The 23,107-nt window shown below is 52.1% G+C and overlaps 1 protein-coding gene across 1 annotated transcript; it reads right to left on the minus strand.

Annotated features, from left to right (window-relative positions):
* Positions 1–12,197: 12,197 nt before the first annotated feature.
* On the minus strand, positions 12,198–22,776 carry SKOR1 (SKI family transcriptional corepressor 1; the record flags this gene model as incomplete). The annotated part of the gene is made up of 8 exons (XM_081964504.1): positions 12,198–12,295; positions 13,341–13,406; positions 13,515–13,589; positions 14,672–14,746; positions 16,158–16,229; positions 18,331–18,438; positions 18,926–19,025; positions 20,791–22,776. The coding sequence occupies 8 exons, from the start codon at positions 22,774–22,776 to the stop codon at positions 12,198–12,200; spliced, it is 2,580 nt and encodes an 859-aa protein (XP_081820630.1).
* Positions 22,777–23,107: the final 331 nt, after the last annotated feature.

Below are 23,107 nucleotides of genomic sequence, written 5' to 3' on the forward strand. Positions count from 1 at the left end.
AGTGGACCCCTCTGGATCTCTGTTGTGTTCCTTCTTGGAAGAAGGACCTTCTAAGTCTCTCACTGAAATGCCGATACTTAAACCTGTCGAACAACGTATTACTAGATCCACGACTAGACAAATGTTAGAATCTCACAAGCGTGTCGACCCTCAAACACAATGTGCTAAGAAAGAAGCTAAGAAGCAAACCGGAGCCATGGGAGGAGCAGGACCGAAGATTAGTCATGTGGAGAGAGATCTTCAGCAAATGCTTTCAGCGCTCCAGACCAGATCTAAAGATGCTTAAGCTATTATCTTGGAACGTGAATGGAATGAACTCCCCACAAAAAAGGAAAAAAATATTTTATTATTTGAAGCAATTTAATAATGATGTTGTTTGCCTTCAAGAGACTCATATTAGGCTGCAAGACCAGAAGTATTTAGTGAATTCAAAACTGGGAACATTTTATGCTGCCTCTGATTTGGTAAAGAAAAATGGTGTGGTGATATATATAAATAAAAGATTTTCAACTAAAGTTATAGAGGCAGATGATGCTGGTAGATATATAGCAATTCAATTTGATACAGACTTTGGTTCCATTTTGGTGCTAGGAATATATGCTCCTAACCAACGCCAAGAAAGTTTTTATAAGATGCTCCATTTAAAAATTTTAGACTGGAACTTTAAGAGTATTCTAATAATGGGAGACTGGAATGGAGTGATTTCTCCAAAGATAGATAAGAGTACAAAGACGAAATTCACTACCAAATTACCAAAGGCTTTTTTTGATTTACAAGACGATTTGAAATTAAAAGATGTTTGGAGGACGCAACATCTAAATGAGATGGACTTTTCTTTCTACTCAGATAGACATAAATCCTTTTCAAGGATTGATTTCTTTTTGTTAACACCGGATCTACTTCCTAAAGCCAAGAAATCCAAGATTTTCGCCAGGACACTTAGCGATCATAGTCCGGTGTGGTTACAAATTGAATTAGGGATGAGGCCAAGAAGGTCTTGGAGAGTAAATGAAAATTTATTTAGATATGAAAAAAATGTTGATGAACTTAAAAAACACATGAAGGAATTTTTCAGTTTTAACATGAATAAGGGCACTCCCATTGAAATAGTTTGGGATGCAAGTAAAGCTTATATGCGTGGGGTCCTGATACATATGAACTTTAAACATAAACAAATTAGACAGAAAAGGAGAATGGAATTGGAAGATGAAATAAAACGCAAGGAACAGCTGCTTATAATAAACCCGAATGACCAGGCGCTCCAGATGGCGCTAAAGCTGTTGAAAGATCAATTTCAGATGCTTATAGCAGAACAAACAGCAACTAATTTGCAATTTGCTAAACATAACACCTTTGCCAACGCTAATAAATCTGGTAGATGGTTAGCATATACTTTGAGAAGGAATATGAATGACAGAATTATTGATAAAATTGAGTTTCGAGGGAAGATGGTATATCAACAAGAGTTGATTAAAAAATCATTTGTGGACTATTATACTAAGCTATATGTACAGGATAATATACAGAACAAGTTAATAGATGATTTTTTGGAAGGAAAAAGGGTTGCAAAAATTTCTGTGCTTCAAAAGGCAAATTTGGAACGTCTTATAACCGCTGATGAGATCACTTTAGTTATAAATCAACTTAAATTAGCTAAGGCTCCAGGGACTGATGGTTTGACTGCAATGTATTATAAAACTTTACAACTGGAAATGATTGAATATCTTACACAACTATTTTGTAATATACAACAAGGAGGTAAAATACCTCCCTCATGGAAAGCGGCTTTTATCTCATTGATACCTAAAGATAAAGAGGGCCCTAAGAAACCAGAGGATTACAGGCCGATATCTCTTCTGAACACAGATTATAAAATATTTGCTAAGGTACTAGCCAACAGATTGATGCCGGTTATTCAAGAGATTATTCATCATGATCAAGCAGGATTTATTGAAGGCAGACATATGAAGGAGAATGTAAGGCAACTCATAGATTTAATTGACTATCTTGATAAGAATAAGCAGATCTCTGCAGTGCTGGTTTTCTTGGATGCAGAGAAGGCCTTTGATCGAGTGAATTGGAACTTTCTAACCAAGACTTTGGAAAAGATGGATATGGGACCACGATTGCGGCAGGCGATTGGAGCAATTTATCAGCAACAAAATGCACAACTTATTATTAATGGAAATTTGTCAACAACTTTCGAGATACAAAAAGGCACAAGACAAGGTTGCCCATTATCCCCATTGTTATTTATTTTAACTTTGGAAGTCTTGTTGAACGCAATTCGGGACTCAAAATCCTTAGATGGCATAGCTATCAGGCAAAAGGAATACAGAACTAGAGCATTCGCCGATGATCTGGTTGTTACCCTTTCACATCCTTTGAAATCGATAATCCAGATGAAAAATATCATAAAAGAATTTGGCATGGTGTCTGGGTTTAGACTAAATCAAAACAAAACGAAAATGATGGTTAAAAACATGACAGAGACTCAAAGAAAGAGACTTGTAAGTTTAGCAGGTTTTGAAATAGTTTCTAAAGTTAAATATTTAGGAATACAAATTTCAGAATCAAACACAAAACTTTTCTCAAATAACTATGAAGTGTTGTGGCAAAAGATACAGAAAGATCTTGAAGCGTGGAAAAAGTTACAATTGTCTTTGCTTGGAAGGATCTCAGCAATTAAAATGAACATTCTACCTAGATTTATCTTTCTATTCCAGATGATTCCGGTGCTTAAGTCAGATAAAACCTTGTTAAATTGGCAAACAACATTAAATAAATTTGTTTGGAAGGAGAAAAAACCGAGAGTAAAGATGAAGATTATGCAAGATACACGTGAAAGAGGCGGCCTCAGACTCTCAAACCTTCGATTGTATTATGAAGCTGCGGTATTAACGCATGTAGCAGATTGGTTCGGGAAAACAAAAATGGAATTGCTGAATATAGAAGGCCATGATCTTGTTCTGGGATGGCATGCATATCTTTTTTATGAAGACAGGGTGGATAAAGTGTTCAACAACCATGTTCTCCGTAGTGCCTTGATGAGAATATGGAAGAAGCACCGGCCCAATTGGGATTATAAAATACCGCTTTGGTTGGATCTTGCAGACACCATGGGGATTATGAATATTAAGTCACTCGGGGGTTGTTTATATAAAGATGTGCTTATTGCTGATGGGGGCGAATGGAAGTTAAAAACTTTGGAACAGCTGTTGGAAGAAGGAATTACTTTAAATTGGTTACATTACATACAGCTTCAGAAGAGATGGGAAGAAGATCGCAGGGCCGGTTTTATGGATAAAGAAGTGGAACTGATTAAGCAGATAAAAGAGACTGGTCCAAAACAAGTTAAAAGAATATATAATGTACTGTTAGAAAGAGACTCAGAAAGTGAATTGGTTAAGGATTATATGATTAAATGGGCTCAGAATTTTGGTGAAGTGGTTATGTTGGAAACGTGGGAAAAAATATGGGTTCAGAATGTTAAATTTACACAGTCACAGAATTTAAGGGAGAATTTCTATAAAATGTTTTACAGATGGTATTTAGATCCTAAAAAATTATCATGCATGTACCCAAATGTTCAACCAAAATGTTGGAGATGCGGGTGTCTAGATGCTACCTTTTTTCATGTATGGTGGACTTGTAACAAGGTTAAAGCTTTTTGGATAAAAATATGGTGGGTTATGCAGAATGTATTTAAGAAAAGAATACAATTCACTCCACAAATGTTTTTATTGGGTATAGTTAAGGATTTTACCAAAGGGGAAACAAAATTGGCCTTGCATATGGTCACAGCAGCTAGGTTGTTGATTGCGCAACATTGGAAAAAAGATTTTTTGCCGACAATTGATCAATGGATTCAGAAGGTGGCGGGGTTCGCTGAAATGGCAAAAATTTCAGCTTTCTTAAAAGCTCAGAAACAGGAGGATTACACACAGGAATGGGCAAAATGGATTGATTATATACAGAATAAATACCAGACTAGGAGTTATTATCTAGCCTTTAGGTAAGAATGTTTAGACCGATAGATGATCAGAGTAAATAGTATATGGGATGTTTGGAATTGTTAGAGTGGTATACAGCGGAAGTCAGGGGGGTGGGTTTGTGTGGGAGGTGGGGGAGGGTTAGGGTGGAGGGTGGGGCAATATATATGTATGAATAAATTAGAAGATGGGACTAATGAAACATTGTTAGGCTAGGAGAAATTTATATTAAGAGTTATAGATGTTAAATTAGCTTAGAAAATGATCGATGTGTTATTATTAATTTAAGAGAAATTTATATAGTGTTTGTTGGGAGGAGAGGGGTTACGAGTAATCTATTTTAAGATGGGGGGAGGGGAGGGGGCAAAGTATTTGGTATAATATTTGAATGTGAATTTTTGCGGGGGGGTTGGGGGGGGTATAGCATTTGTATGAGATTTATATTGTGTGGAGGGGGGGTGAAAAGGGGGAAACTTTGTTTGTACAAAACTCTTTTAATTAAAAAAAAAAACATTACCCAGACCATTTTTTTCTATCTGTAGTTCAGATTGGTGAAAGCTGGTAAGATTCAGGTGGTTATTTTGTCTATTTTAAAGGAGCAAAAACAACTCACAGATATTTGGGCACCCAATTAATATGAATGAATGGAACTGTATTCTCCACTGACACCTCCAAATGTGTTACTTCCAGGAGAGGCAAACCGTTAGGGGTGTCCCAGAAAGTCAGAGGGCACCACAACCAATCAATCAGAGCCATGCCCCTTTTTTTAAATGTATACCCAGAAACCATGACACCGATCCAATTTGATTTCAGCTTCCTGTTCTTTTTTAATGGGAAGTTAGCATTGCATTATTATCCCAAAGGTGTTTTTTTTTTCAGGAGGCAACGGGACTTTCTTGTTTTTTTTCTTTTGAAGACGTTTTGCTTCTCATCCAAGAAGCTTCTTCAGTTCTGACAAGATGGTGAGGAATGGATGGATTTATATTCTACATGACTACGGGAACCATTTGCATCACTCAGGTAACCCTGAGGACACATAAACCTCCAAGGGCTTCAATGACCTTCTAAAAGGATGCAAACGACCAGCTGTCTGCAAGGAATAAAAATCCTTCCATTCCCCACTATCCGATCAGAGCTGAAGAAGCTCCTTGGATGAGAAGCAAAACATCCTCAAAAGAAAAAACAAGAAAGTCCGCTTGCCTCCTGAAAAAGCACCGTAGGTTACAACCATGACTGGGTGACTTGGAATTTCTACAGACCATTGCATTACTATTTCCCCAAATGCTGTGTGACCTCAGCTACATCCCATAAGCATCCAAGAGGGGAACAATGCTAGAGGCCCCTGCACCCCAGTGCCTGGCTGGATGGGAAAGTTGCCTCCTTGCCCAGAAAGACAGACAAAGAAAGAGCCAGAAAAATGAAGTTAGGACTCCCATCTACCTGCTTGGTGATTAGCCACTGTGTCGGGCCTCATCAAAGAGTTTTAAGACCGGCAATCCCCAGTTAATTATTTCATCACTGTCATACACAATAATTTGGAATGATGGATCCTTCTACTTCTCTATTCACCTACATCAGTTCTACAGCATAATTCTAAAGACCTGGGGCCTAGCCATCATAGTGCTCATTCATAAAATGGATAGCTGTGAACTGTGAGTGATGTGGTGCCATGGCCTAGAGGTGGAGCTCTCACCTCACAATCAGGAGGCCGTGAGTTTGATCCTAGGTAGAGGCAGATATTTCTCTCTCTGGGCATGATGAGAATATATCTGCTGAACAAAACTCTGCATTGGCAACAGGAAGGGCATCCGGCCATTAAAACACTCTGCTTGCTCCATTCCGTTGCCCAGACTCCACCTGTTGTTAAAAGAAGAAGATGATGATAACTGTGAACTGTCTGCTAACTAGCTGTACATCAGCCTTCTAAGTCTAATAAGTGAGCTAAAGATCTCTACAGCCAATTGGCTGATTAGATTAACTTTGAGCCTCACTTGGCAGATGAGTAGGCAGGTGTTAGAGCTGGACCTCCTCTCCTTCGCCCTGTCTAATGCTGCAGCTTTGGGGCTGAGAAATACTAGTTTAAAGGAGGTTCTGTATTATTCATCACATCCATTGATTTTAGGCCTACATTTAATTTAATTTCCAGAACGTTGTGGGATAAACTCATAAATTTGCCTACAACAGAGACCTGTTGTGGCCCAGTAGGAGCCGTTGGAGTTGCCACCAGACTCCGACAGCGAGGGTCCCTATGAGTTGGCTCTGGAGGATGTGGAGGACCCTGGACAGGGTTCCGACTCCAAGCAGGGATCAGAGAGGCTGGTTGGCCACCAGGAGGCGCCTGAGGCATAGAGCAGCAGTGAAAGCCAAAGAGAGTGTGCTCCTGACATCATGCCTTGGAGCAGTGGGGAGGAGACAAGGGAGTTGGTCCTGGAAGCCCGGCAACGAAGGGCTGATAGACGTAGAGAACAGCTACACATTTACAAGAGATGATTGGACTCAGGTGATCGTAATCAGGCTCCTCTCAAGGCTATTTAAGGAGGGACTTTCTGAAAGTTGTTTTGCAGGAATCAACTTATCATTAGAGTTGGAGACGCTCTCAAATCTGTGTCATACCTCGGCAGGCTGGATTGCTGCCAAGGTGTTATCTGTATCTCGGCAGGCTGGATTGCTGCCAAGGTGTTATCTGTACCTGGATTGCTGCCAAGGTTTAAACTGTGTGTAAATAAAACATCTTGCAGAGACCTTGTTTTGGAGTGCTTTGGTATACGAGAAGGGGGGGTCAGAACAGAGACCTATTATGTTAATGTATAACTTTTTCATGGGCATTCCTGAGCAAAGGTTGACCGTAGTGCACAAGGCCATTATACTAAAGATGGGTGTAAGATGGGCGTATTTTGGGCCCCTCCTTGTCTAATTGGTCCTTTCACTTCCCATTAAAAACGTCCCCTGAAATTAGTCAACAGTCATATGGCAGACTTTCTTTGACAGTATGTGATGCTTCTGTCACGCACTGCATTCAAAAGAGCCCCCAGTGCCCCGAGCTGATTTTTTAATCCCCAAACAAAGATCTTAATTTTTGTTAAGAAACCTAGAATGAGCATTTGGTAGATTAAAATGGCCAGATTATAAGACAATAACAATATTTAAATATTTAGGCATGATTTTCACAGTTCCACTAAATTCTTTGCACGTAATACATACTGGTTGGAGGTCCAAGTTCTTATTTCCTTGCACACAATTATGAATTAAGATGGAAGGGGCAATTCTGCAAAAATGCACCACTGTGATTTTTGTACAAAGGACTTCCTATTGATTGTCTACACCAGGGGTGTCCAAACTTGGCAACTTTAAGACTTGTGGACTTCAACTCCCAGAATTCTGGGAGTTGAAGTCCACAAGTTGAAGTCCACAAGTCTTAAAGTTGCCAAGTTTGGACACCTCTGGTCTACACACTTAATTGAGCACTTAATGGTATTCAAGGAGAGATTTGAAAACCCAACTGGATCTCTCAGCTCTACCCAGGAATCTTCTTCAGCAGTCAGGCCCTTTTCCTTTGGCCAGCAAAATCTCTATACAGGTAGTCCTAGACTTATAATTGAGCCCAAAATTTTTGTTGCTAAGTGAGACAGTTGTTAAGTGAATTTTGCCCCATTTTACGACTTTTCTTGCCACCGTTAAGTGAATCTGTGCAGTTGTCCAGTTGGTAACATGGTTGTTAAGTGAACCTGGCTTCCCCGTTGACTTTGCTTGTCAGAAGGTCGCAAAAGGGGATCACGTGACCCTGGGACACTGCGACCGTCATAAATACAAGACAGTTGCGAAGCATTAAATGCTTGATGCTTGGATCACATGATGCTTGGATCACATGATCGAGATGTCGTAAATGTGAAAAATGGCCATGTCACTTTTTGCAGTGCTGTTGTAAATTTGAACAGTCACTAACTGTATTGTTGTAAATCAAGGACTACCTGTACTATATAACTGCCCCTAAGCTCTGGAGGACATAAGCTTTAGCAAACCTTTAATGAATCCCCACAGCAGTTCTTGAATGCATCTCTCAAAACTCTCACATGCTAAGATTGTGCCTTTGCCTCTGCAAAGGGGCTTTGGAGACCCCACGACCTGTGAGACCCATCTTATCCCCTCTCATTGAGTAAAATACCGGGGCAATTCTGATTTATTCTACGTACCGTTGTTATCAAACCAGTATGATTCCATTTCTATGAAGGCAGCCAAATCTTGTGACACTGTCTGTAAAACCTAACCCTGTTTAATTGCTTCAGTGACCTAATAATGACCTATTTCATTCCATATGCTGATGAGTCTTGCATTTGGCTCAGTGGCCACGATGCAGACATACAATATGTATATATCACAGCCATTTTGTAAGCAAGCCCACAGCAGTCTCTCCAAATACCAAATGTGCCCAAAGCCAAAGGAAGAATGAAAAAGAAAGAGAGAGAGAAGAGAGAGAGAGAAATGTTTTGGCAGGGAGAAGTGAAAAGATTTCAGCCCTATAGCAGTGCAATCATTACAAATGCCAGTTGTATCCTAAATGATCAAGTACACAAGCGTAATCTCTGCTAACTCCCACTTGAGAAAAGGGAGGGAAGCCAGTGCCATTCTCGGAGTATACATCTATTTGGAGTCTTAAGGGATCCAAATACAGTTATCTATATCCATCCAGTAATTATTTCCAGTTGTCAAATTGACCCAGATTCTTTGCTGATTAATTCTGACTTTGACAATTGTAACCCAAAGATATCCCCAGCTTGGCCTTTAGAGGCCTCTGTGGCTAGCTTTTTCTCCAGTGTGTGTCAGAAAAGGATGCCAAAGATACACCAAAGATGCAGGTAGTCCTCGGGTTACAACAGCCATCGGGGCTGCAAATTCTGTCCCTTGGTGATGCAGTCATGAATCATATTACCACATGACTGCTTTGCTTAGTGAAGGCAATTCTGGCAGTCCTGGTTGCCATCATAACCCGAGGATTGCGCAGACCGTTAAGGAGGAAGTGGTGGGGGTCCCAGGCAAGCAGCCAGTGGGCCTGCAGGCAGAGGCTACAAGTGGGCACTCTGGAGTTCAGACGGGTGCTATACAGGGGGTGGAGTTTGCCACAGGTAAGTGCTCCAGAGTACGGACCATGCTGCATGGATGCCACAGATGAGAATGAGCTAGGGGGCACAGGAAGGCCCAAGAGCAGTGAGAACAACCTCCTGGCAGCTTCCCCATTGGCTTCGCTTGTAGAAAGTCAGCTGTAAAGAGCATCGGAAATCACACTCACATCCCTGGGACTTGCTGCAATACCATAATCACAAGCCAAGCACCCAGATCACATGACCACAGGGAGGCTGGAACTCCGAGGGCTTGTTACAAATTTCCTTTGCAACTTTGGATGGTCACTGAACAAGTAGTTGTAACTCGAAGACTACCTCAAAGAAGTAATAAGTTCCAACTTATTCTCCAAAGCACCCAGAGGACAAGAAACGATGGCTTTAAACTAATCAAAGAGAGAAGCAACCTGGAATTAAGGAGAAACTTCCTGACAGTGGGGACAATTAACCAGTGGAACAGCTTACCTCCAGAAATCGTGGGCACTCCATTCCTGGAGGTTTTTAAGAAGAGACTAGACAGTCACTTATCTGAAATAATGTAGGTTCTCCTGCTTGAGCATGGGGCTGGACTAGAAGACCTTTCAAGGTCCCTTCCAGCTCATTCATTCATTCATTCATTCATTTACACTTTCCCTTTTCTAAGGCTGTTCCTCTTGGTCCTCTCTCTGTTTTGCTCATCTGTCCTAGGCCCATCTACCTCTGCTTCTCTCCTGTGGAAGAGAGAGCAGCTCTTAGGGGACCCACCTCAACCGCTGGACTCCACCTGGATTGGGTGGGAGGAAGAACCACACCGGTCATCTTATCAGTAGCCTTTCCCTTCCAGCTCTATTCTATTCTGATGCCTGCAGGAGGAGGCCTCCCATGGTCTATGGCAGGGGTGTCCAAACTTGGCAACTTTAAAACTTGTGGACTTCAACTCCCAGAATTCCCCAGCCAGCTGCTGGCTGGGGAATTCTGGGAGTTGAAGTCCACAAGTCTTAAAGTTGCCAAGTTTGGACACCCCTCGTCTATGGGTTTAACTCTAGGAGTCAATTCCAGCGGCAATCACAGCTCCCCTTTGAACCCCACATTAGTTCAAGTTAATTATTCAATTATGGTCCACTCACAGAGGACAGCCGGACCGGGAAGATTGTTCTCAGAGCATTCGTTCCTCAGCCCTGATAGGAAGATAATTCCCAAGTTCCGAGTAAAGAAGCAGTTTCTGCCTGCTTGCTGATCTCAGGGAAATACAACTCAAAATAATCGAGGGCTCACCTGAGAAACATGGAGCACCGGATGGTGTTTGACTGTGCAGCCATGTTCTTTGCGCCCTCCTCCTTTCTCTCTCAGATCCCACCGTTGCTTCTTTCCCAAAGTCTCAAGGTGAACAGCTGAACTTTAAAACACACATCTGCCTTTGGCTCCAAAATCGGGGTTCCACTTGATGCGGTCTGCTCTCCCACCCACCTTCTCTGGAGGGCTGGTTTTCCTGCCCTTTCCCTTGCCCCCCCCCCTGAAAGGGGCAGAACCTGAATACAGTCCACAAAGATTTGGGGCTCTGGGGCATCCCGCCCTCCCACCTCTCAGCAGCCCCACTCCTCCTCTGTCTAGGGAAGAGGGCCTTTTCTGTTTTACAGCCCCAGTGAGGTCCTTTTGAGGAAAGCACCAGGTTATGGTAGCGGCCAGCTCTTTCTCGGGGTGCCACAGCTGCAGCGACCCTCCCCCTGGAGCCCTCCATTGCCCCATCATCACCTTACCCAACGCACCCATCACCTGGAGGAGGGAATTCCCATAGGCAACCTCATCAGTGTAGCCCACCCGAAGCCCCTTCCCCAGCCCTCGGAAATGCAGAGATCCAACAGTTGTCCAGGAAGAGACGCGCCCCTTTCAGTCCCGGACTTCGAAGGAGACCCCGGCAACTGCCGAAAGGGCGGAGGAAGAGGAGGAGGGGCCTAGAAGGTCTCGGGGCAATACCCCCTCCTTTTTGGGGAGACCTGAAGCCTGACGGGCGTCCCAGCCTGTAAGCCGGACCCTTTGAACCGGCCCGGCAGCCTCTTAAGGAAAGCGTGGCCCAGGATAGCTCTAATCCCGGACTTGGCCAGGCAAAGCCCCGCGCCCCACACGAGACCCCCCCCCCCTTTGACCCGGCCTCTGGGTCGCCGCTCCTTTGGATCCGGTGTCGGGAGAGAAGCGGGCAAGGTCTCCGACGGAGGTGCCGGCCTGGAGAGGAGGGAGGGTCTGGCTAGGCTCGGAGCGCCAGTGCCTGACCCTGAACCTAACCCTGCCCGGGGGCTGCGTCCTCCCCAGCCGGCGTCCTCTTCATCCGGGCGTTTTCTCCCCCGAGGGACCGGGGGTCTCGGGATGCGGCGAATGGCCCGGTGGGGCGGCTGAAACGGGGGCTCCCGAGGCGACTGGCTGGACGCCGGGATTTCTTTCAAAGTCGGTTTTTATTAAAACGGCAGGAAAGCGGGGAGGGTCCAGGGACCACCTGACAGGAGGCGGGCGTTTTCTCGGGGTGAGACCCCCTCCTCCGCTCCGAGGGGCGGGCTGAGCCTCCGGGGTCCCTTCGGGAGCCGCCCGAGGCCGGCTGGGGCCAGCGGCCGCCCCGCCTATAAAGTGCTGTGCTGCATCGACCGTTTGCGGGCGGGAGGGAAACGGGGGCCGCCAACGGAGCCCCAAACAGATCGATGAAAAAAACTCGACGCAGGTGGGAGCCGGGAAGGAGGGAACGCAACTACTGCGAGCCATTGCACGTCGCCCCTCGGAGGGACCTCGGAGCCAGACCCCCCGGCCCCCAGCTGGGGAAAAGCGACGACGGCGCAGCGGGGTGGAGTGGGGGGTGGAGAGAGACCCTGGCCCCGGGCCCCGCGAGCCGGCTGGGTCTGCCCTTCTGCCCGCTCCGTCCGGCCCTTCGGCAGTGTTCGAGGTCCCGATCCAATCCGGTGCAACTTCTATTTACACGACCGGGAAGAAATCCCTCGGACTGCGCTCCTCCTGGGTCTATTTACACGAGTCTCTGCTGGATCCGGACAGGCCTCGAGTCTCGGCGACGCCTCTCCCCGTCCCAGGACTCTCCGGAGGGAGGGTAGGAGGGGAGGGGGGCTGGAGGGCCTCACTGGGGCAACAAGGGGGGCTTGAAGGAGCAGTTCCCGGCGCAGTGGCGAGGAGTCAGCATCTTGCAGGAAAAGTGGTGCAGCGCGTCGTGGGCCTCTGCGGGGGAAGCGACAGAAGAGGAACAGGGCCGTCACTCCAAGCGGCACGAGCCCCCGCGCTCCTCTCGGCCCAGGAGGAGGCCCGCCCTGCCCGCCCCAGTTCCCCGGAAAAGCCGCTCCTCAGGAGGCCCATTTCTAGCAGTCCGGCGAAAGGAATGGAGGATGCGGCCAATGGCCGGGGCCCCCTAGGGGCGGCCCATCCAGGGTCTAACGAGATCAGCCACATGCAGGGTTGTATCTAAGTTTAGGGAGGCTGTAGCCAAAAAAGCCAAGGTGACCATTTTGGTCGCATCCTGCGGCCACCCCGCAACTTCTGAGCCGGGCATAAATGCTCCTCTAATGGGATTCGCCTCCTGTCTATACTTGGGCCAAACGGTCTCCCAGAGCGCAATTCCTGAGCGGAGCCTCTCCAAACCAACGGGGGCGGAGGAGGGAGGGCTGCAAAAGGCTGCAAGGCCGGTCCTGGTGGGCTCTAAGCCAGAGTCCAGACAAGGAAGCAGAAGCGCTGGCTTCGCCTCTCAGGCCAAGTCCCAGGAGGGGCAAATCCCAAAACGAGTTGTAAAGAGGGGGGTCCCTAAAATAACTCTGTCCTGAATGGGGGGGTCGGACTTCCACCCCCGCATCGGATTTGACAACTTTCTGCGGGAATGAGAGAGATTTGTTAACGGGCCTCCCCCCTGGGGCAGCTGAAAGCCTCCGTCCCAAAAAAAAATATTACAGCTGTTTCTGCGCCAGAGGCTTAAGCTGGTCAATAAACAGAACGAAATGAGGGCCGTTGGGGGCTCTGTCAGTTTGGCTTTTTTCTTGCAGTTGGGGTTTCCTTGCCCAACCGCATCGCCAGTGCCAGCGCTTAAGTCAAGAGGCCGGCAGGTGCCCCAAGGTACAGGTAGAAGCCTCACCGCTGCTCAGGGCCGGTTCGTTCTGCCGGAGGGCGCGGGTAGCTTGGTAGCTTAGCTACCACATTAGGCCCCTTGGCATGAGGGGGGGGGCGATTTGTGCCAGCTTCTTCGTGCCCTGCAAGGCGCCGGTGGAGAGAGACCCACCTTTGAGCTTCTGTTGAATGGCGTAGCGGGCCTTCCGTTCCTGGTCCAGCTCGTTGCACAGGGTATCTGCGGGGGACAAGAGGAGCTCGGGCGGGGCCAGCAAGGGAGCGGCCTCTTTATGTGCCCCCCCGCCCCAACGCGCCCGCCCCCGCCCGGCCCGCCGCCCTTCCTCACCCCGTACGATCTGCAGCTGCTGCACCATCTCCTCCCGGTAGGCCAGCTCGCGCTTCATCTGGTCCTGGAAGTTATCTGCGGGCAGCGAGGAGGAGGAGGGGGCGTCGGAAAGAGGCGGCAGGCCGGGCAGAGGGAGGCCTCCCGCGGAGTTCTCCGGCTGCGAGTCCAAGTCATCGGAACCCGCGGAGCCCACGACCTGCTTCCGCCTGGGAGGGTCAAGCAGGCCGCCTCTCCCCGGGGCCCACCCGCCCTACAGCCAAAGCCGGGCTGCCTGGAACGACGGCCGGCAGCGGGGCAGGACGGTCATCGGAAGCCATTCCGAGGAGCGCCAGAGCCCGGCCTGCAAAGTTGGCAGCCTGGAGGGTTTCTCAGGCCCCGCCGCCGCCGGCGGCCCTTGTTCCTCCTCGGACTTCAACGGTCGGGAAAGCCGCAGTCCGGAAACTGTGGGACTCGCTTTTTCTTTGACAGCAAACCCCTCGGTTACCATTCCTGGGTGGGAAGTCTGTATCTTCCCGGCCCTTCCCCATCGGAGCCTCCTTTGGGGGTCCCTGTCCAGGAGGGAGGGGCGATCCCTCAGGAGCCCCCCTCCCCTAGTTGTCTTGGGGGCAAGAGGGGGACGGGGGATAAGGGGGGGGGGTCTGGTGGTTTGGCTCCAAAGAAGTCCAACGGGGAGCCAGGATGCTTGAACTGGAGCCCATTTTCTGGACGGCCCAGCTCAGGACATTATTATGTATAAACCTTATTGTACATAAATACAACGAAATTGGTTATTGGAAATTCGGACCAAATTAAGGAGCGGGGCTTGGCCCGGTGCTGAACCAAGGCTTAGCAGGTGGGAAGGCGGCGCTCAGTCGCGGGTCGTCCAGGGTCCTGGGTGGGAGGCCCCACCGCCTCCATCGGGGGCGGGGGCGGGACGGGCTCGTGTTTCCTTCTGCTCCCCGCTCTTCTTTGGCCTTCGTTGGTCTTCGCCCAGGGAACAAGCAGAAGGCCAAGAAGCGGAGGCCTTTCCGCCCCCGTGGCTTCCCTCCCACTCCCCTTTTCGCAACCTGGCAGTCAGGTTCCGTGCCGCAAGGCGCAGGACTGAGGAGCCGTTTGGAACAAGCCTGAAGCGGGCGGCGTCTTCTGGACAGAGCGCGAGAGGAAGCGGCGGAAGGTACCTTTGAGACTCTGGAATTCCCGCTCCAATTTCTTCCTGATATCCATCTGCTCCAGGAGGAGCCTTTGCAGCTCGTCTGTTGGCGGAGGGGAAAAGGAAGAGTAATGGCGGTTGGGGGGGGGGGTCAGGGTGAGGGAAATCTGTTAAGAGGTCCCTGAAATAGCGGCCGCTTTCCATGGAGGAGGCTGGAAATGCCTCGCCTCCAATGAATGGGGAAATATAATTTTCACTTCCCTAAAGAGATGCATATTGACATCTGTTTATTTGCACACACACAGGCTGAAACAAACACGCACATACACACACAGTCAGCTGACCTCAGCTGATCTCGAAAAGCCGAGCAAGGTTAGAAGTATTTAGGCAAGGATGGGAGACCACCTGTAGATGCTGGAGCTATAGGCTAAGTTCTTAAAGAGAGGATCCCCCCCCAAAAAAGCAGTGTCAGTTCCCTTCCAAATGATTGAAACTCCCAGGAGCTTTTGCCTAGGATTCTCTCTAGAGAGGATAGCTAGAAGCTCTTCGTGGAAGATTTCCTCTTTTCCTCCCCTGGGCTTTTGGGGACTCCTTTTAAAGGCGAACTGTATTCCAGGAAGAAGTAACTGAAGAGGTCTGGCCTTCATCTGCAACTGGTAGGACAATCCAAACCCAAAGGCTGCCCCCTCCGGACATTCCTGATTAGAAGAATAGATAACCCCCTCCCCAAAGACAACATTTCCACGAGGCCTCAGCTGCCAACTTCCTTACCAGCCCGGAGCTGCAAGAGCCGTTGGGACAAACCAGCCCAAGTGCCCCCTGAGAACCCCTGCAAATCCGCCTTACAATCAAGGTCCTGCAGAAACCCCCATTGTGCGCTGCTCTGAGACTTTCAAAACAGGCACACAGCCCTTTCGCAACCCACTTTTCTCACACTTGGCCTCCGCCCTTAAACCGTGGCAGCCAAAGAGCTGTGGAAATGCCAAATTCCTTTAAAAAAACACCCTTGACTTAAGTCCGATTTCGGATGACTTCGGGGGCATATCCCAGCTACGGCAGTCTTCTTGTGGGGTGTTTCGTCGAGATCCTAAATTTCACAGATCTCCTGATGGTCTTCTTTCCAAAGCCTGAGCCTGCTTAGCTTTATGAGGTCAGAAGCCAAGCTTTCTTTGCAATAGAAAGCGACCAAACTGAAATGCGGAGGAGGGACCTGGATTGAGCCCGTCATTTAGGCGGACAAATGGATACCTCCGGGACAGGGAACGTCCTTCTGCTTCCTTGGTGCAAAAAAGCCGTTCGCTTAACGCTTCAGGCGCAGCGCAAAAGCGGAACTGCGCCGAATCCTTTAGAAAAGTTTCCCTCTCCGCCCTCTGGTTTGGAAGGCGTAGCCCTGGCCTCCGGCGATGGCCTGCCTTGCAGAGAGGCAAGGAAGCTGCCCAGAGGACAAGAGGAACCGCCGCGCACATGGCTGGCGCTCCCGGGGCTGCTTTGGTCCCAAGTCCCGACGCCCTTACCTCTCGCCAGAGCGCCTAGGTCCTTCTCTCCCAGCGGAGTCCCAGTGACATCGAGGATGGTCACTTCCTCACCTAGAAGAAAGGAGAGAAATCCCGAAATTCGGTCCCAGCCTGGGCCCCTTTCCCGCTCCCCCCCCCGACCAAACCGCTTTGGCAGGGCCAGGACCCCCCCCCCCCCGCGCCGCGCAGGGCCAGGAGGCACTTTCGACCAGCGCCCTTTGCCTCCCCAGGGCTTAGAATGGGAAATCTTTGTAGGAAGGCGGTAGCTTCAGGTGAAATCTAGTATGGATCCATTCACGTGCGGATAGGCGGTCATGCGCCTAGGCCTCTCCCGCTTGTCCCCGTCCGCCCAGCAGGCCTAATGGCTCCTGGAGAACCGAGTTCGGCCTTTATTTTGCTTACTCTCCCTCGGCTTTGCTTGCAGTTGTTTCTGATAATAGGTGCTACATTCGAACCTTTCATTTTGCTAAATCCTATTAAATGAATTTTACCCTTTCTCTTGCTGATTTGTTTTTTGTTTTAGTTTGTAAGGCGTTAAATAAGTTTGCCATTTGGCTCGAGGAAACGCCGATGATGTCTATAAAAACAGGATAAAACGAAGAAACTATTCTGGATTCTAGAACGAATCTCAGGAGCCGCAGATTCAGTGACACCTGTCAGAATAAATCACCCTTCATCCTATTTCAGCTCCCTGGCCGCCTCGCTCCCCCCCCCTTTCGAAATCTGCTGCGGGACTTGGTTTTCGTTCCTGCCGCGAACTGATGAGAGGAGGTGGCGAGGAGGGCAATCCGGCAAGAGCTTGCTTGATCCGCGGCGCCCCTCAGTTCAGGGATTTCTGCTCTCCAGAGGCCGCTTCTTCCAAGGACTCCCAACCCCCGTGGGCCAATGTCACAGCCATGTCACAACCTTTGGACACCACCGCAGACCAGGAAAGTTGCAGACGGAAGGCTCCGAATACAAGGAGCAGGTAAGGAGCGCTGCCTGGGCTACCAAGGAGACCCCTTCGGGAAACTGCAGGTAGGAATAGCTCGGCGCGCATCCAGGACTCCTCTACTGTCAAAGGGGGCATAGCTCCCGGCAAAGAACGGAACCTCCTCGACTAGGGAAGGTCCTGAAGGGCCCCGCGGCAGCAGAGGCGGCCAATCAAGACCACTAGGATGGCCAGTGGCCTCCCGTCCACCCGCTGCTGCCCTTGGTCTCTTTGGCGCGCCCAAAGCAGAGAACTGGCTTCCGTCGAGGAAGGTGCTGCTGCGAAAACCCGACTGGGATCGTCGAAAGGTAGAAGGCGCCAAGGTCGCTACTGCCCTCAACATCTGGCGGATGCGGTCTCGAAACTGGGCCGCCGGAATGATAGAGCAGCGAGGCGGGTGCCAGGCGGCCTGGCCCGGAGAGCCCCTTCCAGTCACCTGATTTGACTCAGCAGAGCCTCGCCTTCGCCCCCTCCCCCCGAATCGAAATAGAGGGTGGGAGATCGCCTGTTTCGAAGATGGGCGGCCGTTTTGTTCGACCGAACTGGTACCGAAGGACTGAATCTCTACAGGATGGATCCCTGCAGTTCTCTCCCGGCCCCCGCTTGTCCTTCGGCCACCGCAGGGTACTTGCTGCGGTTAAAGCCCCGCGGAATACGCGGGCGAGCAAGTGCTTCAATCCAGGGAATTTAGATGGTCGGTGGGACGATTCAGATAGCCTGAGACTACATCTCCCATCATTCCCCGACAGCGCAGTCAATGGAACTGGAAGTCCTTTAATAACCTTGGGACCTGCCCCCCTCCCCAACTACTCTCCCTTTTCCCCACGCACGCTATCGCGAGCCCTTAAGCAGAGTTTCCTTCCCAGGAAACGAATGTCTGCCCTCCCCCTCTAGCCGGAACACGGGTGTCAGGCTGCAGAAAAGTCTCCGCGGCCGCTTGGGGGCCGGTCTCGGCCTTTGATGGCTGAATTCGGTCTGCGCTTAACTGAACCTAGTTTTCTATTTTCAATTAACTCGGTTTGTTGGCTGCGGCCCGCGGCGCCTTTGCCATAAAACCCGTTAAAACTTCGTTAGCCTGGGCCTCTAGTCCCGCCTTGGCTGCTCTCTTCGGCGTTTCTGCTTCCCAACCTCCCCGGGGTCAATCTGGCATTCTGCAAAGGCAGCCCCCCCCCCCCCCAGCCGATCAGGAGCCGTCCCCTTTACCTCGCTCGGCGTGAGTCGGGCTGGGCTGCGAGACGCTTCTTTGCTTCGGGGAGGTTTTCTTGCTTTCCAGATCCTCTGCGGCCGAGTGATTGTCTTCGTGTTCTGGGTCTTGGAACCAAGGAAGCGCTTTTCAGGACATCGAGCTCGCCCGGAGCCCGTCTCAGCCACCGCATTGAGGCCGAGGAAGGACTCACCGCTGCCCTGGGAAGGAGCTCGAAGCCGTTCCAGGAACCATGAACTACCCCCGGCCCGCCTCGCCCTTCTCCCCATAAGCTACTGCCCCATAAGCTATGTGGGAATTCGTGGTAAGATCCGGGCCCCGCAAGACTAGTAGGGGGGGGCGCTCCCTCCCCTTAAAATAAAGGCAGAGTTGTCCACGACGGACCAGGATCAAGAAAACCTTATCGACCATGGAGGGGGGGTTAGTCCTGAAAGACCCCCGCTTCCCCAAGGAGGCCAACTCTAGCGGGAAGCCCGTTGAGGGTGAAAGGGCCCCTGGAAGAGGTCTGGTGTCCGGACCTAGGGCTTCTCTTAGCAAACCCGTTTCTCCCCTTCCGTCCAGCCCCGAGCTGCCCTTCTTGCGGCTTATTCGTACCGTTTTTGTCTGGGGCGCAGTGGTAGGGAGTGATGGGTGGGCCCAGGGAGACTCCGGCTTTGAGCGCCTGGGGACACTCGTCCCTCCCTGGAGGATAGGCCTGCAAAGGAAGAGACAGGGGCACAGAATTGGGCTCGACACGCCATTGACTGAGCGGCCCATCAGAATTTAGCTTTGCTTCCCAGCTCCGGCGCAGGAAATCCCTCCGTAAATCCCACCCTGGCCGAGAATCCAAGAACATAATAAAACGAATTCAGGCTCCGCTGCTCAAAGAGAGGCGAAATTAGAGGCCACGTGCTCTTCCGCTTTGCCTCGGAGCCATTTCCCCTAATTCAGTGGAAAGAAAAACCCACCGACCTTCAATTTCCTACCCTTTTAGGAAGGTGGATTAGCCCAGCAAATAAATGCCCGACTTAATTATACTGCTGGTGCTCCAGAAAAAAGGACCTTTCTCCAAAAGAAGTCTCAAACGGAGGAGCTCCTTCAGTATTAAACCCCCCCCCCCTTGTGACCACCACTACCAACCCCAGTAATCGTATTTCAATCCGCTGCAAGGTAAAATCCGGGTTTAGATTCTCTTCCTCTCTAGGTCTACGGAGCTGACTCCCAATTTCCCCTGTTCAAATGCGAACAGTGGGAAATTCGATGGACACAGACATTCGAAACTGGCCGTCTTGTGGACAGAGGCTGGGATAGCTACGCTTTGGGTGCCAACCACCCGGAGCTAAGGGAAAGGAAAGAGCTCCTGTTCAGATACGGGGAGAACTTTCTTTCTCACACACAGAAAGACAGACAGACATCGCCATCCTGTAGGCAGGCCCCAAAGTGGGAGAGCTCCTTTTTAAGCCCCCGATTTGTTCGTCTGGACTGCAAAATGCCCAATAGATCGGGCGCTGCTCTCGCCCTTCCCTCCTGAGCCTGCTTGGGTGTTCTCTGCGCTATTCTGCTCCTTCGGCTACTCCTCGCCTAATTCTCTGGTAGGCTTTGGAACCGGTCCCCAGCAGACCCGCTGCCTTCCTCCTCAGATTTGCTAGGCCTCCATTGCTTCGCCTCGCTTTTTCAGTGCAAGACGATTAAAAGCAGCTGCATTTTAAAGAGAGGCTGGGGCGGGGGGAAGAGTCGGTGTGCTGCGAGGTCTTCCCCGGGCGAGCTCAGGGCGGCCCTTTTTCTCTGCCCCCATTCCAGATTCCCGAGGCCGGCTGGGGCTGGAGCTGTTCGTGGTGCTGAAACGCCGCTCGCTATGGAAAGGTGAAATAAATTCAGCAATTCGGCGAGGCCTGGGGGAAGTAGCACGCAGCGGGGTGGTTTCTCATTCGACTGCTGGAGAAAACCAATGTTGTGTGGTGGTTCAGGCTACAGGAGACCATGAGTTCTAGTCCTGCCTTGGGCTGGGTGACCTTGGACCAGTTACTCTCTCTCAGCCCCAAGAAGGAGATAATGGCAAATAACTCTCTAAAAATGGCCAAGAAAATTGCAAGTCCGAGAAGTCAACACTGACTCTACACACACACACAAGCACACACACAACCGATTATGGGCCCAGCAGATATAGTTGGGCTTGGAGAGAGGGATGCCCCATGTAATCTCGGCCTGGTGCTGCAACCCAACCAAAGGAGATACCCCCCATCTCTCTCTCCCCGAATGGAAGGAAGGCCAGGTAAGCATCTTCCCAAGGACACTGAAAAAGTGCCTGGCCTGACCCGGCCCCCGCCTGCCCCAGCAGCAGGAATCCCTGGCTGCCCTCCTTTCTCCTGCTTTGAGGCTTCCTCCCGCCCTCCAACCGCCCTTCACAGAGCCTTCACGAGGCTCCTCTCCAAGCGCCCCGACCTGCCTTTCCCCCCTTCCCTTCCCGCTGCCCCACGCACCTCGTAGCCAGCCTGGCTGCTGGTCCTCTCCGAGGGACTCTCCTCCGCTTCCGCCGCCTTCTCGGCCGTCGTCAGGCCTCCCCCCGGGGCTGCTGCGAGAGACTCGTCCGCCTCGGGCAGGAGCAGCTGTGGCGGCGTTGGGGAGTGCTGGGCGTCTCCCCCCGGCGCCTCGTCCTCTTCGTCTTCGTCCTCCGCGAAGCGGTTCGACTCCACGTCCACGTCCGGCTCTCCCGCCGTCTCGTTCCCGGGTGAGAGGGAGCGGTAGCTGGAGCTGCCCTCGCTGAGGAAGTCCGGGGAGAGGTAGCCCGGGCAGCCCCGCGGGCCGCCGTAAACCTCCCTGGTCCCGTAGAGTTTGGCGATGCTCTCGGCGTCCTTCACCACCGGGCGGAAGGCCGAGAGGTAGCTGCCCTTCCTGGGGAGCGGCAGGGGCGGCAGCAGGGCCTCGTCGCCAGAGCGCTCCTCCTCCCCAAGGGCCGCGGCGGCTCTGGAAAGGGCGCTGGGGCAGCGATCGGCCTCGGCGGCGCCGGAGCCCTCCTGCGGGGTGGCGCTGCTCCGCTCGCTGCCAGACGGCTCCGAGCCCTCCAGCTCCACGTGGCCTCGGAGTCCCAGCGGTTCGGCCGCGGCGGCTGCTGCTGCGGCGGCGGCGGCTGCGACCACCACGGCGGTGGCGGCCGCTTTGGCTTGGCTCTGGGCGGGGTAGGGCGGCACCGGGAGGCTCCCGGAGGCCGGCCAGAACATGGGGAAAGATGGGTAGACGCCGCCCTCCTTGACCCCAGCGCCGGGTTGCTGGGGCGGCGGGGGCGGCGGCTGGGGCGGCTGCGGGTGCGGCGGGGCCCAGAACATGCCTTGCGTCAGGGCGCCTGCCTTGCTGGGGTCGCCGCCGGGCCCGCCCAGGGAGTCGTCCTGCTTCTTGGGGCACAAGCCGAAGGCTGCGGCGGGGAAGCCGTAGGGCGGCGGGAAGAGCGGCGGGGGCAGCTTCTGCAGCATCCCGAAACCTTTGCTGGGCACCGGGATGACCGGGTAGCTTCGTACGGCGGCGGCGGCCGAGCCGTGCGCCACCGCGGGCAAGCCCAGCCCTGCCCGCTCTGTCCCGGGAGGCTCGTCAGCCCCTCCGCTGCAGCGCAGGCTCTTGTGCACGGGGGCCAGGTCGGCCGAGGAGGACGGCGGCGGGTGCAGGGCGCTCTTGGCCGCCGAGGAGCCCCCGCCCCCGCCGTGCAAGGAGAAGGTCCGCTTGCGGGTGCCGCCGTTGAACATGGCCTTGACGTCCTCCCAGGCGTGGCTCAGGTCGTCGGTGGCGCCCTTGTCGCTGAGCTTGAGGTGGCGGCGCCAGGAGTTGAAGTTGGCGGCGTCGGGCTGCGTGTACTTGGCGTCGGGCGTGCGGTGCGAGTGGAAGATGAACTTGTTGGGCGAGAAGTACATGCTGCAGTAGCTGCACTTGATGCACTTGGCGCGGGAGCTGTTGTAGCGCGCGGGGATGAAGCTGCCCCGGGAGCCCCAGGCGCACTCGTGCACCACGTCGAAGGCGAAGTTCTCGGGCAGTTTGGGCGGCTTGTGCTCGCCCAGGAAGGACTTGCAGAGCCGCTCGGCCTCGCGCTTGGTGATCATGCCGCAGCGGCGCGAGGAGATGGGCATGGCGCCGGCTCGGCGCAGGATCTCCAGCTGCACCGGCGTGCACTGCACGCAGGTGATGCCCAGCGCCACCCGACGGTTGTGGATCTCATTGTAGCTGTAGTTCTTGAGCAGCGTGTTGGAGATCTGCGCCAGGCAGAGGCGCTCCTGCCCGTCGATGACCAGCGACACGATGGGGACGCCGTAGAGGGAGGTCTCCCCGACCTGGTTGGGCTTCAGAGGGCTGGAGCCGGCGTAGGGCTGCAGCTCCTGCTTGGAGTGAGGAGAGGACGAGGAAGAGGACGAAGCTGAGGACGAGGAGGAGGAGCCAGACTCGCGCCCCGCTCCCAGCTGACTGGCGGCGGCCAGCGGCTCCATCTCTGCCGCAGGCGGCCGGACCCCTGCAAAGAAGGGGGAAGCGGGAGAGGCGCTGAGCTAGGCACCGGCCGGCTGGACAACGGGGCCCCGGGAAGGCAGGGCTGGAGCCGAGGCCGGCTGACCCCTCCATCCTAGGCCGGGCCGGGGGCCAGGCCTGCCGCCCCGCTTTCGGCGTAAGGGCCTCTGCCACAGCCGAGGCCGCCCCCTCCCTCGGGGAGTCTTCCTCGGAAGCTCTCCGGGAGGAGAAGAACGGGCGGAGGGGCGGGGGAAGTCGTGCGCCCGCCTGAACCGAGGCTCCCGGCCGTGTTCCTTGGGGAAGCCGCTGAAGAGC

The sequence above is a fragment of the Natrix helvetica genome, assembly GCF_964273705.1.
Source record: "Natrix helvetica genome assembly, chromosome: 12".
Taxonomy (NCBI): Eukaryota; Metazoa; Chordata; class Lepidosauria; order Squamata; family Natricidae; genus Natrix; species Natrix helvetica.